The sequence below is a fragment of the Cebidichthys violaceus genome, unplaced genomic scaffold, assembly GCF_023349555.1.
Source record: "Cebidichthys violaceus isolate CVI_PGR_0920_01 unplaced genomic scaffold, fCebVio1.0.p SCAF_23, whole genome shotgun sequence".
Taxonomy (NCBI): Eukaryota; Metazoa; Chordata; class Actinopteri; order Perciformes; family Stichaeidae; genus Cebidichthys; species Cebidichthys violaceus.
In genome coordinates this window covers 9,517,712-9,531,803 of record NW_027176406.1, presented here as the reverse complement: position 1 = coordinate 9,531,803, position 14,092 = coordinate 9,517,712, and the positions used below count along the sequence as shown (strand labels likewise).

General features: G+C 45.5%; 2 protein-coding genes across 4 annotated transcripts in view; one reads left to right on the top strand and one right to left on the bottom strand.

Annotated features, from left to right (window-relative positions):
* Positions 1–53: 53 nt before the first annotated feature.
* Positions 54–12,246, bottom strand: tecpr1b (tectonin beta-propeller repeat containing 1b). 3 transcript variants are annotated; one of them, XM_068718978.1, is made up of 26 exons: positions 12,084–12,246; positions 11,784–11,884; positions 10,706–10,938; positions 10,449–10,628; positions 10,179–10,301; positions 9,960–10,082; positions 9,280–9,454; positions 8,754–8,854; positions 8,570–8,671; positions 7,404–7,531; positions 6,699–7,291; positions 6,226–6,416; positions 5,965–6,120; positions 5,730–5,879; positions 5,380–5,537; positions 4,995–5,122; positions 3,501–3,594; positions 3,291–3,387; positions 3,120–3,199; positions 2,977–3,033; positions 2,715–2,889; positions 2,347–2,482; positions 2,105–2,197; positions 1,910–2,016; positions 1,677–1,796; positions 54–1,072 (listed from the first exon to the last, which is right to left on the bottom strand). In XM_068718978.1, the coding sequence occupies exons 3-26, from the start codon at positions 10,928–10,930 to the stop codon at positions 932–934; spliced, it is 3,633 nt and encodes a 1,210-aa protein (XP_068575079.1). In that variant the 5' UTR covers positions 10,931–10,938; positions 11,784–11,884; positions 12,084–12,246; the 3' UTR covers positions 54–931. The 3 variants fall into 3 exon arrangements, with proteins under 3 accessions (XP_068575079.1, XP_068575080.1, XP_068575081.1); XM_068718979.1 differs by having other exon boundaries at positions 6,226–6,344; XM_068718980.1 differs by having other exon boundaries at positions 6,226–6,311.
* A 1,254-nt stretch (positions 12,247–13,500) lies between these two features.
* bri3 (brain protein I3) overlaps positions 13,501–14,092 on the top strand; it is a 5,400-nt gene continuing 4,808 nt past the window's right edge. The window contains exon 1 of the mRNA XM_068718701.1: positions 13,501–14,090. Coding sequence (XP_068574802.1) covers positions 13,940–14,090 — 151 coding nt within the window. The 5' untranslated portion in view covers positions 13,501–13,939. The remainder of the gene's footprint in view (positions 14,091–14,092) is intronic.

Here is a 14,092-nt window from a genome sequence, read left to right as displayed (position 1 = left end):
AAACTGCATTCAACTTGTTTTCCAGACCGACTAAAATGACGTCCAAACATAAATCCATATTTTTAGACTTTTATTTCACATTTCAATGCCCTTGGAAGGTGACGTTCAGAGCTGCTGAGAAACTACAACAGTCGCAGTTATGTAGATGGATAGAATACTGACAGGAAGAGCTTTCCTTATTGCAGGAGGATAGAGAGCGGTGACATCTTTCACTGTAGACTGAACTTTCCAGGTTACTCTGCGGTTGCTCGCAAATTAAGAACGCATTGTGAAGAATGATGATTTTTTTTTTGAAAAAGCCTTCAATATTTGGAAGGTTTTGTTGTAGCAATATGGGTCGAAAAACACTCCATTGCAAACATATAATAGGCCAAAACATATGGAGAAACAAAATTCAACAAAAGCATAATAAATAAAAAATAAATAATTGAAAGCACATGCAAAAGTATAACGGGCAAAAACAAACAAAAACAAAACAAGATTCTAGTAACCGAGACGATGTAGGCTCCTGTGGGATTGTGTGTTTGAAGACGAGTTAGTGCAGCAGCCAAGCCGTAGCCCTTTATCAAAGAGTCCCACCCTCTTAGGTTTTCACAGGATACTGTATAGATGGATAAAAGCTATTGCTAGATCCCAAAACACCCAATAGCCAAAGCCTAGTTAGATCAAACACATGCACTCACTTTCACATTTTTATCCCACAACACATCAAGATCCATTAAATGCTCTTTGTGCTCCCTCTCTCTGTTTGGTCACCACTGCATTACTGACATGACTTCTGCCAGGAAGTAACATTCATCCATCGATCAGTGGCGTGATTGTGCATTCCCTTTACATGAAGGGATAATAAGGGCCTGTGGGAATGGTCTGAGGAGAATAATGTGGATCCAGGCACAAACAGGGCGGAAGGAGAGGAGGAGGAGGGATGGCGCTACACGCCCACAGCGTTCCCGTTCACCTGTGTGGGGGGCCGCGGGGGCAGCGGGCTGCGTGGGGCTCCGACAGGAGGAGGATGGGGGGCGCGAGGAGCCTCTGCTGAGTTCCCCCTCACACTGATGTGCTCCCATCCTCCCTGGGAGTCAAAACACACAATAAAATAAATAAATGACTTAGCTGCACGTTACTGAACTTGTGCACTAGAGGGCACTGACAAGGCCATAACACAGTGGAAACATGTTTCAGACCCTGATCCTGTCCTGCTCAACTGTGTTTCTCAGACTCAAAGCACCACAAATAAAAAGGGTACAATGTGTAGCTTGGTGTTGGTCACTCTGTGAGCCTCTGCAATCTTCGGTTAGCCAGAAACCTTATATTTGGACTATTTCATGTCTGTATCAGATGTGTAGTAGTCCCGCGCTGAGAATAGTCCTAAACAAATACCGTAAAATCTCCTGTTGCTGTTAAAAACTATAGTGCCCAGCTGTTTTAAGAAGTTACTGAGCTTTATTTTCTAATTAAGCTACGTATGTATGAGCTGTTTCTAAAGTATTGAAAGACATTAACATTGTTGTTTTGGTCTTTTCATCGGATTTGTTGACAATAAGTAAAAGTAAATCGCTTTTTTTCAATTCCTTGAGTGCTGAAAATAAAAGTTAGCATGAAGGTCAAAAGTATGTCTTTCTTCTTATTATTTATATGTGAATCAGAGTGGGTTTACTTCATGATCGCGGACTCACCCCTATACCGTAGTCCCAGGACTGGCCCTTGGGCTGCATGGGTCCCACCCCCAGCCTGTGGCAGACAGCTCCAGGAGTCTCAGCCGGGAAGCATGGAACTCCTTCTGCTATGATCCACACCTGGAGAGAACAACAGCACTGAGCCAAACACTAGCTTATCAACATATATAGATTACACTCTGACCCCACTATTTATCCTGCCAACTGCTGATAAAAGTAAACCAGCGCCGGACCTGGTCTAGCGGTCCCACAGAAACCTTGGTGACGTTGTTAGAGATGAGCTCCCAGGCTGAGCCCTGAGGGTAGCTGGGGGTGAGGCCCTGTCTGATCCACAAGTTACCTGTGTGAAGATTTAAAAAAAAAAAAAAAAAGGGTTAACTGGATTTTCTAATGAAGTCCAAAAAAAATTGAGGTTTAGTGCTACTCACTATTTTCATCCACAGCAAAGACAGAGGTCCTCCCAACAGACAGCTGTCTGAGAGTCTGCCTGGGGGGAGACGGGATGTGGTACCAGCATTCTCCTGTAGGGGGACGAGAGCGCTGCAAAGTTTACTGCCTTGTACTCAAACAATAATAATAATAATAATGCTGCAAACAGGATGGAAATGATATGTTGATATGTTGTAACGCAGGTGTAATGCGTTAGAACGGTTTCACATCTTCGACAGACCTGCGGGGTTTTGTGGGGAGACGGACCCTCTGTAGAACACCGCTCCGTCCTTCGCGATGGCCCACACCTGGTTTGCTCCGCCGATAGAGATGGACTTAAAGGGCTGGTCTGTGCCCACGTGCAGCCAGGAGCTGCCCTGTGGGATCAGACGGACTGGAGTTAGAGAGAAGACGTTTGCAGGGAACAGATGAATGCAAACACTTTGAAGGAATTACAACGTTATTGTTAAAATGACATAAGAATCTAAGATCTAGGAATGTAGTCAGTAAATCTAGAAATATGTCCTGCTGCACTCACTGTAAATCTCTCTTAAGATCTAAAAGTAAATAAATGTTTAGAGTCAGAATTTGTTTTTCAGCAAATCTCACCGGAGGATTTTGGGGGCTGACACCCAGACGACACAGGACGTCTCCCTTGTCGCTGAGAGCCCAGACGGGGACCTGCTCCATCCTGCTCTGGGCCAGGCATGGCATCAGACAGATGTCCGTCAGACGGATGGGTGGGACCTGCTGCCACGGACCTCTCAATGTGATCTTACACTTCCTATACGCAGAATATAGGGTTATTTTAATGCCAAAGGAACTGTGAGTTACAAACCACAGAAATGTCAGCGAGTGCGTGTTCGATTACCTGGTCCATCTTCTGCGCCTGACAAAGTCTTTCATGGTTTTGTGGCCATGAAACGTCCTGTAGGAGGGAGATCAGTCAGACAAATGGAACATTCTTACAGCGCTGATCTTTCTTTCACATCCTGAGAAATAATAATAACGTACGTGGGGAAGTCTGCGGCGTACTGCCAGCCTTCTTTGTCTGCCCCTCCAGGGACACCGTAGTCCACAGCCCACTCTGACACCTGAAACACAAGTTGGGTGGGGAAGAATTAGCCGGTGATGAAACAAGAAATCAAATGTGTTTGCTGCAGGAATTTCTTCGATTGCACCTACCCAGGACCACTGAGGGGAGGGCGGGTGTGTGTTTCCTTTGGTGCACTCCTTCAGTCCGCTCTCATCGCTCCACATAGGCCGGTCAGTAGGAAGTCCTCTGGAGCAAAACCCCCCCCCAAAAAAGTTTATTTTCAGAGTAGTCAAAGACAGTCCTGTCAACAGCTACACAGATTGATGTGAAGACATTTGTAATAGATGAAATGTTCCTACTTGTCTGTATATCCCGTCACAGGGTTCCACCTTTGATTCTCATACACATGGACACTCCTCACATCAGTCTGCTGGTGCATCTGAACTGCATCTCCTGCCGTGAACACAAGCGCGCACAAAAAATGTAATGCCAGCTATGAATTAGTTACAGATGTGAGTGCAAACATGTCTCTACAGCTGCAACAGATGCTTAAGCAATTGCACACAAAACTACAAGCTGTAAGCAAGAAGATTGATTATTTATTATGTGTTAGCAAGTGAATAATTCATTACGTAAGTGACATAGATTTGACATTTAAAGTAAACAGCTCTGCAGCTGATGAATATCTTCATTAGAGATTTTTGTATTAATTATAGATTATGGAACAAGCATTTAGCATATAAATATAAAATAACATGGCTCGTCTTTCAAGTGACGGTAAGCTTGAGAAGTTTTACCAGCAAATATTTTCCTTGTTTACTTGACACATATTTAAGCAGTTACTAAAAGTTGTCACAGATCAATTTTACTGGGCCACTAATAAAAAAAAGGACCCATAAAATGGTTTCTACATACACTGAACACTTTTACTTTTGCTCTCATTTGTCAAGAGTTGAAATAAAAATATTTTTCTATGCACACAAAATCCTTATTTCTCTCAAATGTTAACAAATATATTTGAATCGGCGTTAGTGAAGACTTCTCCTTTGCCACAATAATGCAGTATTAAACAGCATCATTATTACACAGGTGTGCCACTCTAAAACAATGCACTTTTATCACACAACGCAATACCACGACTGTCAGTTTTGAGGGAGCGTGCCATTCGCATGCTGACTGCAGGAACGCCAAAACAGAGCTGCTGTTCATCTGCCGCCATCACCTCATGCTGCAGCATGATAATGCACGGCCCCATGTTGCACAGACCTGCACACAACAGGCCCTTCTCACAGCAGCCAACGAGCCACATCGCTGCAGGGTAAACACAGGTGTAATCAATAACATTCATGAACGCGTGGGCCAGTTCCCTGGTAATGTCTGCTCACTGGAATGGCTGTGACACACTAATCAAACAGTATTGGGACCATAATTCATTTGATTAGTTACACCTGTTTACCCTGCTATGAAACGTCAAAATGACTGCTGTGAAAAAATGTTTCTTCCTTGAAGCTGAACACATTTCAAGATAAAACAGGAGGGCTTTTAATGTGACCAGCCCAAGGCACACCTGTGTAATAATGATGCTGTTTAATCAGCATCTTGATGTGCCACACCTGTCTGCTGGACGGATCAAGCACTCGCTAACCTGGATTCAAACAAATCTGTACACAAAATTTGAGAGAAATAAGCCTTTTGTCTGCATATAAAAAGTCTCAGATCTTCTATTTCAACTCATGATAAATGGGAGCAAAAACAAAAAGTCTTGATATGTTTGTTCCGTGTATGAATATCAATAAGTCTACGTGTGTCCATGACTACTGAATTTTTTTTGTGGGAATCATGGGTAAATTTACCCGGGGTGGGCTGTTGCCCATAGCGCCCGCTGTAGACCCAGGCGGTGCCGTCCCACCCGACGCCCCACACCAGCCCCAGACTGTTAGACTCTACACAGCGCAGGTGACCCGGGACCTGCCGCCAGAACCTGCAGCACCATACAGCGGAAGCACCCAGCATTAGCCACATTATTGTTAGCACACAGAGACAAGGTGCTGCCCACACAGTATGGAAGAGACTTCACCATGCAGAGCAGTGTGTTAGCATGTTAGTGACATGTTAACTGACATGTAGCAGAATTAAGACAATGTAAGCACAAAAAAAGCTGATGGGGAAGCTAGATCTATTGGAAAGAGAGAGAATGGAAACAAGCAGACAGAGTCTACGTTTTGGTATCAGTCTCACATGAGGTCACAGGCCAGTGTGTGTGCAGGGGCTTCCAGAGAGAAGGACGGCTCGTGGACCATGATGTCTCCCTTTGAGGTCGTGGACCACAGGGCCTGTCTGGACGGGGGTCCTGTGATCCCTCGACACTCACAGCAACAGTCAGACAACAGGCACAACTAAATCCATAGGACAGACCCAGAAACAACAGGGAATGTGATCAGCAATGGGCTTCAGCTAGTCAATGTAAAAACACCACTAAAAGTAAAAGATGAAACATTCTACCTAACATGCAACGCGCTAAGCTACATTTTCACTTTAAGTCTTCCTCTGTGTGCTTAAAAAGATGTATTTTTCTGTGAAACTGTTACCCAGTCATTCATGTCCTTTTCAGTTTGTGCTGCCAGAACCAGGGGCCACCTCTGTTTGGTCCTTTGGGTGGTGTACACAGCGAAGGCGTAGTGGCAGTCCATGAACACTGGAACCAGCGCTGTCACTTCATGTATAAACACATGAACGTACTGTGGGAAAAAAAAAGAGAGAAGAGGATGAAGAGAGTGAACGACTGTGAGCAGACAGGTGAGAATTTGACTGACCGTAACCAACCTTTTTCTCATCATACTGTGTGTAGTAGACAAAGAAAATGCTGTCCTTCCCGCCGTCAGACTTGGTTGACTGCTCGAGAGCAACACCCACATCCACCCAGCGCTGAGGCTTCCAGTCTCTCCACCAGCGCAACGCACCTTTACGCATCCACACCGACTGGCGAAGGAAACGGGAGGATGTGACCACACGGTAGAGGAGAGGTGATCAATCCAACATGGAACGAAGGAGTTTAAGAGAAGTGTCAAACATAAGCGGTCTTACGTGGCTTCTCTCCAGCGGCTTCTTGCTGATCTCCTCTCTGTTCTCCTGCTGCTGCTGCTGCTGTTCGCTCCACGCTGCTGACTGGACTGGAGTCAGAGACAGGGAGCTGGTGAGAGGACCTGACAGACAAGTCGGACGTTTAGACAGACAGACAGACAGACAGCCATAGAGATGACACGCACAGTATATCTCTAAACGCACAACACAGAGTACAACAGTCAGACACAGATAAACAGAAATAAACTGACATTCAACTTAATGTTATCAAAATGTGTGACATAAGTTCCCATGAGGCGTTATTTTGGGTACTCTCACTCCATTGACATGCAATTTTCATAAGCCATCATCTCACCTGTAGATCTCTTTTATTTATTCAACACTTTTTTTTTGGGGGGGGGGGGAATTGTGTTCATTTAATTGTCGATAAATATACATAAATACTGAACATCACTGCATGCTGGCTGTCCATGTACCTGTGGGACTAAGCCAGCTGATCTGTGAACATGCGTCCACATCGCAGCCTCCACCAGAGACCCAGGTCCACACCGGTGCGTCCTCTACTCCAACACCCTGAGAGGTCTCCAGAGTCCCCTGGGCGCCCGACGAGGGCCCGGTGGCCTGTGCACATCGGGCTGCTTCTGCTCCCTCCAAATCCACATTCATCCAGGGGACGTCGTGTCCCGCAGTCTCGGGGGTCGGGAGTATCGGCGCTGGGGACGGCTCCTCGACTTCTTCCAGCGGTACCTCTGTGATGGGGAGTTGGGGAGTGGAGGTTTTGTCCCGGTCCGACACCAGGCTGTTGATGAAGCTGTCGCTTGCAGGGATAAATGGTTTGGGGGCATCCTGTTGTAAGGCCGAGGGAGGGTCCTCTGTTTTCAGGGGAGGTGAAGGTGTGTCAGCTCCCCCTAAAGGGACAACAGAGGGGGCTGCTGCCTCCAGGACTGGGAAGTCTTTCTCAGTGCTGTTTTGTGGATCAGGAGGACCTAACTCTGAGTCGGAGTCAGTGCAGCTCAGAAGGGAGCTTTTTGAGGCCTCAGCCAGCTGGTCACCAAACTCACTCTCCTTCCTATTAATCAACATACGCATATGGACAAAGCAGGAGAAGATAAGGGATATAATCAGATCAGTTTCATTACAAGATTCAGAGCGATTAAACTTGATCCTGTATTCATACAGACCTGGTTGGGATAACCTCTTTACTATTCCCCCATTGGGCAGAAACAGGAATCCAGCCGCTCCCGCTTGGTTCAGACAGCGTCACACCCATTCTGAAATACAGGCCTCGGTCCTCACCTACCGCCCACACCTGACAGAAAAAAGAGAGAAGAAAACAATGTAGAACAACAAAGGTGAAACACAGCAATCACAGGCGCACACACCTGTTGTGACGTGTTTTTTACTGAGGAGAGAAATTCAGTAACAACAAAAGCTAATAGTATAAATATGGCAGAATCCTGTCAAATAAAATAGAATAACACTTGTCTTTACTCTTCAAAGGTGTATCAGTGGCACCAGTAGGTCACAGGCAACTGTTACTTTATAAGGCCTTAAACTGTAACACTGGCACCTGCCACCTCACACAAGCTATATCCATAATTATCCATATCCAACCCTGAAATATGAAATATGGGATATGATGATGACGGCTTGGCCAGCTTCTAATTAGGGAGTCTCCCATATGTCAGGCCAGTAGGAATATATTCTGGGGATATATATATGGCTGGGCCTGAGGTGCTACTGCTGGGACATTGGCTGGGACGGCTGGCTGGACTCGTGTTACAGGGCAACCGCGGGGCAGGACTCGAGGCCGGAGGTAGAAGGGCTGGGGGGGCAAGGGTGAGAGACAGAAGGGGAGGAGGTGTGAGGTGTGAGTTTGCAGTGCTAGCAAAGTCCTCTGCAGTGAGATACGGAGAGAAAGCCTCTCTGCCCCTGACCCCAACCCTGATCTGGCTCGTCCTGAAACCAGATCCAAAAGCCGAAGGTAAAGTGAATCGGTCAGAGGGGAAGCAGCTCGAGTGCAGAGGAAACATGCTACAGTAAGGTTGTTAGGAATCCAAAAGGCTGGAATGATCACGTTCAATTTAATTATTGATAATGACATTTCATTTTCAAAAAATTCCAGTAGGTTAGTGTTGTTTTTGGAGTCACATTTAAATGTTATAGTTTCAAAAACTATTTATTCCTTTTAAAAAACATCCTACATTGTTGAACCTACATATTTGTTGTATCAACACAATTACATTAAGTTGACTTTGCTTCTTAAATTACACCTTAAAGAGGAAATTCAATGCATTGTGATAAGGCTCTCATCCAAAAAGGTGTGATGATGAAATTGTCTTTTCACCTGTTCATTGAGTCCTACATCCACCACCATCATCTCCCCTCCGATGCTGATCCAGCCGGAGCCACAGGGGTTGTGGGAGTTCACGCCACGCCTGAACCACACCTGGAACCACACGCACACAAACAGATATGTTACCATCACAATGAACAGACAGCTAGCCGGAGTGTGAGGCGTATAGATTCACCTTGTAGTCTTTAGTGACCACCCAGACCACACTAACTCCAACAGTCACATGAAGCGCTTCAATCTCCTTTCCTGGTGATTCCAGCTCTACCCACGATGTGCCTGATGGAAGAACAATGCCGCATGTTTACTGACACAGCATGAAGGCAAGAGCTCATCTTAGCAAGCTGTCTCTGTTCCCACATGACAACAGGTGGTCTATCTGGTGAGACCTTGGATTACAGTCAATTTCCACCTTTTCTTAAATGTTTTGCATCCATTTTCCAAACTACTTTCTTTGGTACAGTATATATTAAAAAGGTACCTCATACACTATGATGCTGTAACTAAGAAAACTCTCTTATCCAGAGAAATTGTATCATAAAGTCAAAAAGCAATCTAGATGAAGAGAATCAAAAGGCATATCCTGAGACAATTCCCACAATCTCAAATTCATCGCACCAGAACGATTGTTAAAGAAAAGATGAAACATAATGGAAAATAATGTTGGTAGGTGCATGTAAATGTGAATTACGGTGAATACCGACCAGTCGGGCTGTCCAGGCTGAGGCCAGTACGGACCAGCAGGTTCCCATCCCACAGTAATGCCCACAGGAGGTCCCCGGGGCCAGCCGATAACTGAGCCACCTCCTTGGGCACTTCTACTTCCTCCCATCCGGAGCCCTCTGGGACCCGAGGGTGGATACCCTCCCTGAACCACACCTGCAGGGTAAAGATAGACTGGGTGGTGCATGGTACAGCACGATCCACAAGGATGTGTCTGTATAGATCAATAATAGAGCATCAAACCATATCCGATGCATACTTTTATACTATATGTATACAGGATTTAATTAATTGTCTCCAGAGCACATTTAAGTTTGACTATGTGAATTGTATGAAGTCATGCTGCCCTCTTGTGGCCAGAAATTATAAATGAACTGCGCTAAAATGAGCTTTATCTCATGTTAGTTTGTATGAATTGAGTGTTCAACAGCAGTGTAGAGGTTGTCTAGGGGAGAAATACCCACTACTGGGAACAGCAGGGCATATTCGTTGCTGCATCAACTTTTCAGGAACTTTTACAATCATAAAATAAGTGTTTGCTAATAAATCCCAGGGTTGCAAATTCTCAAAACCATAATGAGGGGAGCATGTAATCCTTCCCTTTAGCTAGGTGTACTCTACATGCACATATGTCACAAGACTGTTGGTCCAGCAGACTGACCTCTCCTTGTTGGGACACGCCCCAGAGGTAGGGATACCTTCCAGACTGGTCACTCATCTCCCAACCACCGCAGCTTATGTCACAGAGCGGCAGCGGCGGCTTCCTGGGATTGTCCAGGGGGATCTGCAGAAAGACAGTGGCTTTACTTGAGTCTTCAGTCGGAAACCTGCGCTCAACTTTTCCACACTGACATTTCTAATAACCAGAGAGTGTCCACACCTTTGCCCAGGTGCCTTGTGCCGTGTATCTCCTGTAGCGGATCCACCGCCTGCGACGGACACAAGAGTTCCACTTCTTGTCCGGGGAGAAGTTAGCGGGGAAGTCGACCGCATACTCCCAGCCCTGAAGAGACACGCAGACAGAGCCTCACTAGAGGTGGACCTCAAGTGTGCTAACACACTTTATATCACATGCATCACAATTAGAAAGACAGAAAGCACGAAAGATGCAGAGACATACATTAGAAGGACTGTGTGTGTTGTTTCTTACCCCAGTCTGGTTGGGTTCTCCACAGCTCTGATCCACATACCAGTCTCCCTCCCACTCCCAGCTGCGGGAGGGCAGCTCAAAGCTGTGGAGCGGTTGAGGATTCATCCCGGTCACGTCGCTCCACGGCCAGCGGTCGGTGGGCAGCAGCGTGTCAGTGAAGCTGTCCACCGGGTTCCACCTCTGAAAAACACGTACAGAGCAACAGCGCTTGAGCATTAACCGCATACAGCGTCTGCTTTGTAAGTGTATCAACGTACCTGGTTTTCATAAGTCTCCTCCCGGTAGCGGATGGAGGTCTCGCTGGGCATCATGTTGAGGTAAACGTGGTGGTCGCAGCCGATGCCCCAGCAGCGGCCCTTCCCCGCAGTGACACGCTTCAGCTCCAGCAGCATGTCATCCGCACGCTCCCAGCGCTGGCCAGCTGTTGAAAGGCTGTAAACCCTGCCATACACATCCACGGCCCACAGCAGCGTGATGGGCATGGTGGCCCCTGAACGGAGACAGCAAGACAGCACTCACCTTCCAAAGCTGTCTGGTATATATATATATTTTATGACGCTGTGCACTTGAGCGTTATTGATATCCTGAGGAGACACAACCTTGAGTAAAGGCTACATTTACATTTAGATTTATTCTTGAATAAGGACTGTTATTTACCCAGTCTAGTAGTGTGCATAAGAAAAATGCATATGTAATGAGATGTGTCATAACATCAGAATTATGTGGTTATTGTGTTTATTCTAACTTTACTCTCAAAGTTTGGACTTCAGTCTTGAATTCTGACTTTACTCTAACGTTTTAACTTTGATCACAAAATCTTCTATTTGTTTTAATTCTTACCTTTTCTCAAAATTGTGAGATTCATTTTAGATTATTTGTTTTTTAGTAACCACTAAAGCGTGGCAATGGGCTTTTAACTTGAAATTTCTGACCGGAAGTGTGGCGTTTATTCCGGCCGTCTAACTTGACACTCGACTGATACTAATCCTCTCTACAGTATTGACAGTCACTATGATGCCTCGACTGCCACTATACAATCAAACAGGCCTTTATACGGTTTATTTACATGAAATGTAATATTAGGTCATGTGATCTCAACCAGCCGCTTGAACTTTATTCTCTAATTAAAAAAAAACGGAACCAGTGGCTGTAAAAAGAGTAAACGTAGCCTATCACAGGACATAGTTTTATTTTTCATTAGACTGCAATTCCCTATAATGAACTTAACCTACCTTAAAGCCTGCAATGTATCTTTATACACACACACACACACACACACACACACACACACACACACACACACACACACACACACACACAGCACCCTAACGTCACCTGGATATAGGTGTCCGATCCGCGGTTGTCAAGGGAATATCAACACACGCGACGTGACATCAGGTGCAACAGCCGATACCTGCCATCTCCGAGGCTCCGTGCTATGGACACATTTTTAAAGAACCGCAAGTTAGTTCCCAGCAGAGGAAGTTAAAGCATGCAATGCAGCGTGAAAACACAGACAGCTGATATGGAGTCGAATGCCGCAAAGTCGGCTCTAAGCTGTTTACATCTCCAGGTCTCAGGCTGCAGTAACAAAACCCCCCACAGAGACTTTCAAAACACGCCGCCATCACTTACAGACGAGGCTCTGTCACGAGCAACACCTTTTGGAGACGAGGAGTAAAGTCATTCATGCATATTCCGGCTGCGGTATTTAATTTACATTCCGGGACCAGAGGAATGCTCCGACTAACTGCCGAGACCACAACAGGAAATGGAGGAAGTGTCGCTCTGATTGGTTGAGGCTCTGCAGGGAGTGTGGGATCTCCTCCTCCTATTGGTGGAACAAGATGAGCTCCTGGTATTCTTTTCTTTTTTTCTCTTTTTTTTTTCCGACACCCGCTGATTGACGCGGATATTTCAATAATTTATTCAGCGTCAAATGAATTATTGAAGCGCGAGGTTGGTTTTACATGTTTGGCTACAGTTTGGAATATTTCATCACAAACCAACGGCTCAACCTGGTTGAAAGGAAAATACAAACTAATTAACACTGTTTGGTAGAGTGTAACTAAATACATCTACTCAAGTACTGTAGGCCCACTTCATTAGATTTGTAGGAACTTGTACTTAAGTATTCACATTTTATAAAACCTCATAGTTTTACTCCACTACATCTCAGATATGTTTTACTTCACTACATTTGTCTGACAGCTAGTTACTTTTCAGATCACAATGTTTCAGACCATTCCTGTCCGGTTAAGTAATTAAGTATCTCCAAATTTGGTGATGTGACATTATATTATATATAAACTAAACGATGAAGTGTTCCTTTAAGTGTCTCACAGGACAGCGATAAACATGTGATGCTCTTATAGAAAACGATGCATTGCTACCACAACAGTATATAAAAGAGTTAAAATAAATTAGGCACAGCAACAGCAGTAATATGCAGTATACATGTTGATACAAAAACTGCATCTTACGGGGTGAACATTGTGAAATTTTAATATCATATATGTGGAGGCTTTAAATAAGCCCAGTTGGCTTTCTGCCTCATCCTGCACTGTGGTATTATTTATCTATGTTGTGTTTTTTTATTTCACTTTTTTAAAATTGTGCAAATAAATAAACATCTAAACAACGAGTACCCCGGACAGCTCCCTCATCCTTGGGGGGGTCCCAGGTTCAGAACCTTGGACAGAGGCAACAGTCATCAGCCATCACCTCATATCTATATATATATATATATGACTGACTAAATCTGATGATGTGAATCCAATATTATGCAACATTAAGGGTAACCCACTCCTAATGAGGCTGCAGCTATGTAAGTCACAGCGTGAACACGTTTCCCCTCCACACATGGGGAGCACTCAATCTGTAACAAATTGCACTCCGCTGACTTCATTGTGTGAACCATTAAACCCACCGGTCGGCTCTGGGAGGTCACGGTGCTCTGCGGTTCACTGCATGCAGCACTGAGCCTTTTATTTTCGTGCACTGTCGCTTTAAGAAGCTCTTCGGTGCGCAGAGGCGCAGCTCATCACATGATTCTTCTCTTGTGACAATCCAGACAGAAAGGAAAAGCCTCGCTGAGTTCCAGCCGAGTTAGAAGACGCTGTGATGACATATTACTGTTGTTTTGGTGCCAAAGGACGAACTACAAGAAGGGCGATGGAGTTAAGTTAACTATTACCGGAGAGAGCAAGACCGTTACTTCTCTTTGAAGGGGACATTTGCTAAAATATTTAGGGTTGTTGCGCCAAATAGGACAAAGTTGGCGCATGGAGAGGGACGAAGTTTCATTATTTTTGCGCAGCGTGTTTTCCTTTTGTTTTTGTCGCCACTGCGTGTCATACCAACGTCACACGGCTTTTCGGACAACCAAAGCCAAGTAACCGGGGGTTCGGTTTCGCGTCGCTGAAGAATTAAAAAAAAGTTAAGGGGGCTAGACAGCGAGACAACTTGAGGACGCATCACGTCGGTTTGAGATGGTGGACAACAAGCCTCTTCTTCAGGACAGACCTCCCGCATACGCCAGCGTCCCGGGGGCTTATGAGTACGGCCCGCAGCCTCAGCCCGGCTATGGGGCCATCCCGTCTCCGGCCCCCCCGCCGCCCTACCCGTACCCCGACGGCCAAGGC

Coding starts and splice junctions, on each gene's coding strand:
- tecpr1b (XM_068718978.1), bottom strand. CDS start 10,930: ATGCCCATCACGCTGCTGTGGGCCGTGGATGTGTATGGCAGGGTTTAC. Junction 7,292..7,403: donor AAAGAGGTTATCCCAACCAG/GTCTGTATGAAT, acceptor GTTGATTAATAG/GAAGGAGAGTGAGTTTGGTG. Junction 6,121..6,225: donor AGCCGCTGGAGAGAAGCCAC/GTAAGACCGCTT, acceptor TTCCTTCGCCAG/TCGGTGTGGATGCGTAAAGG.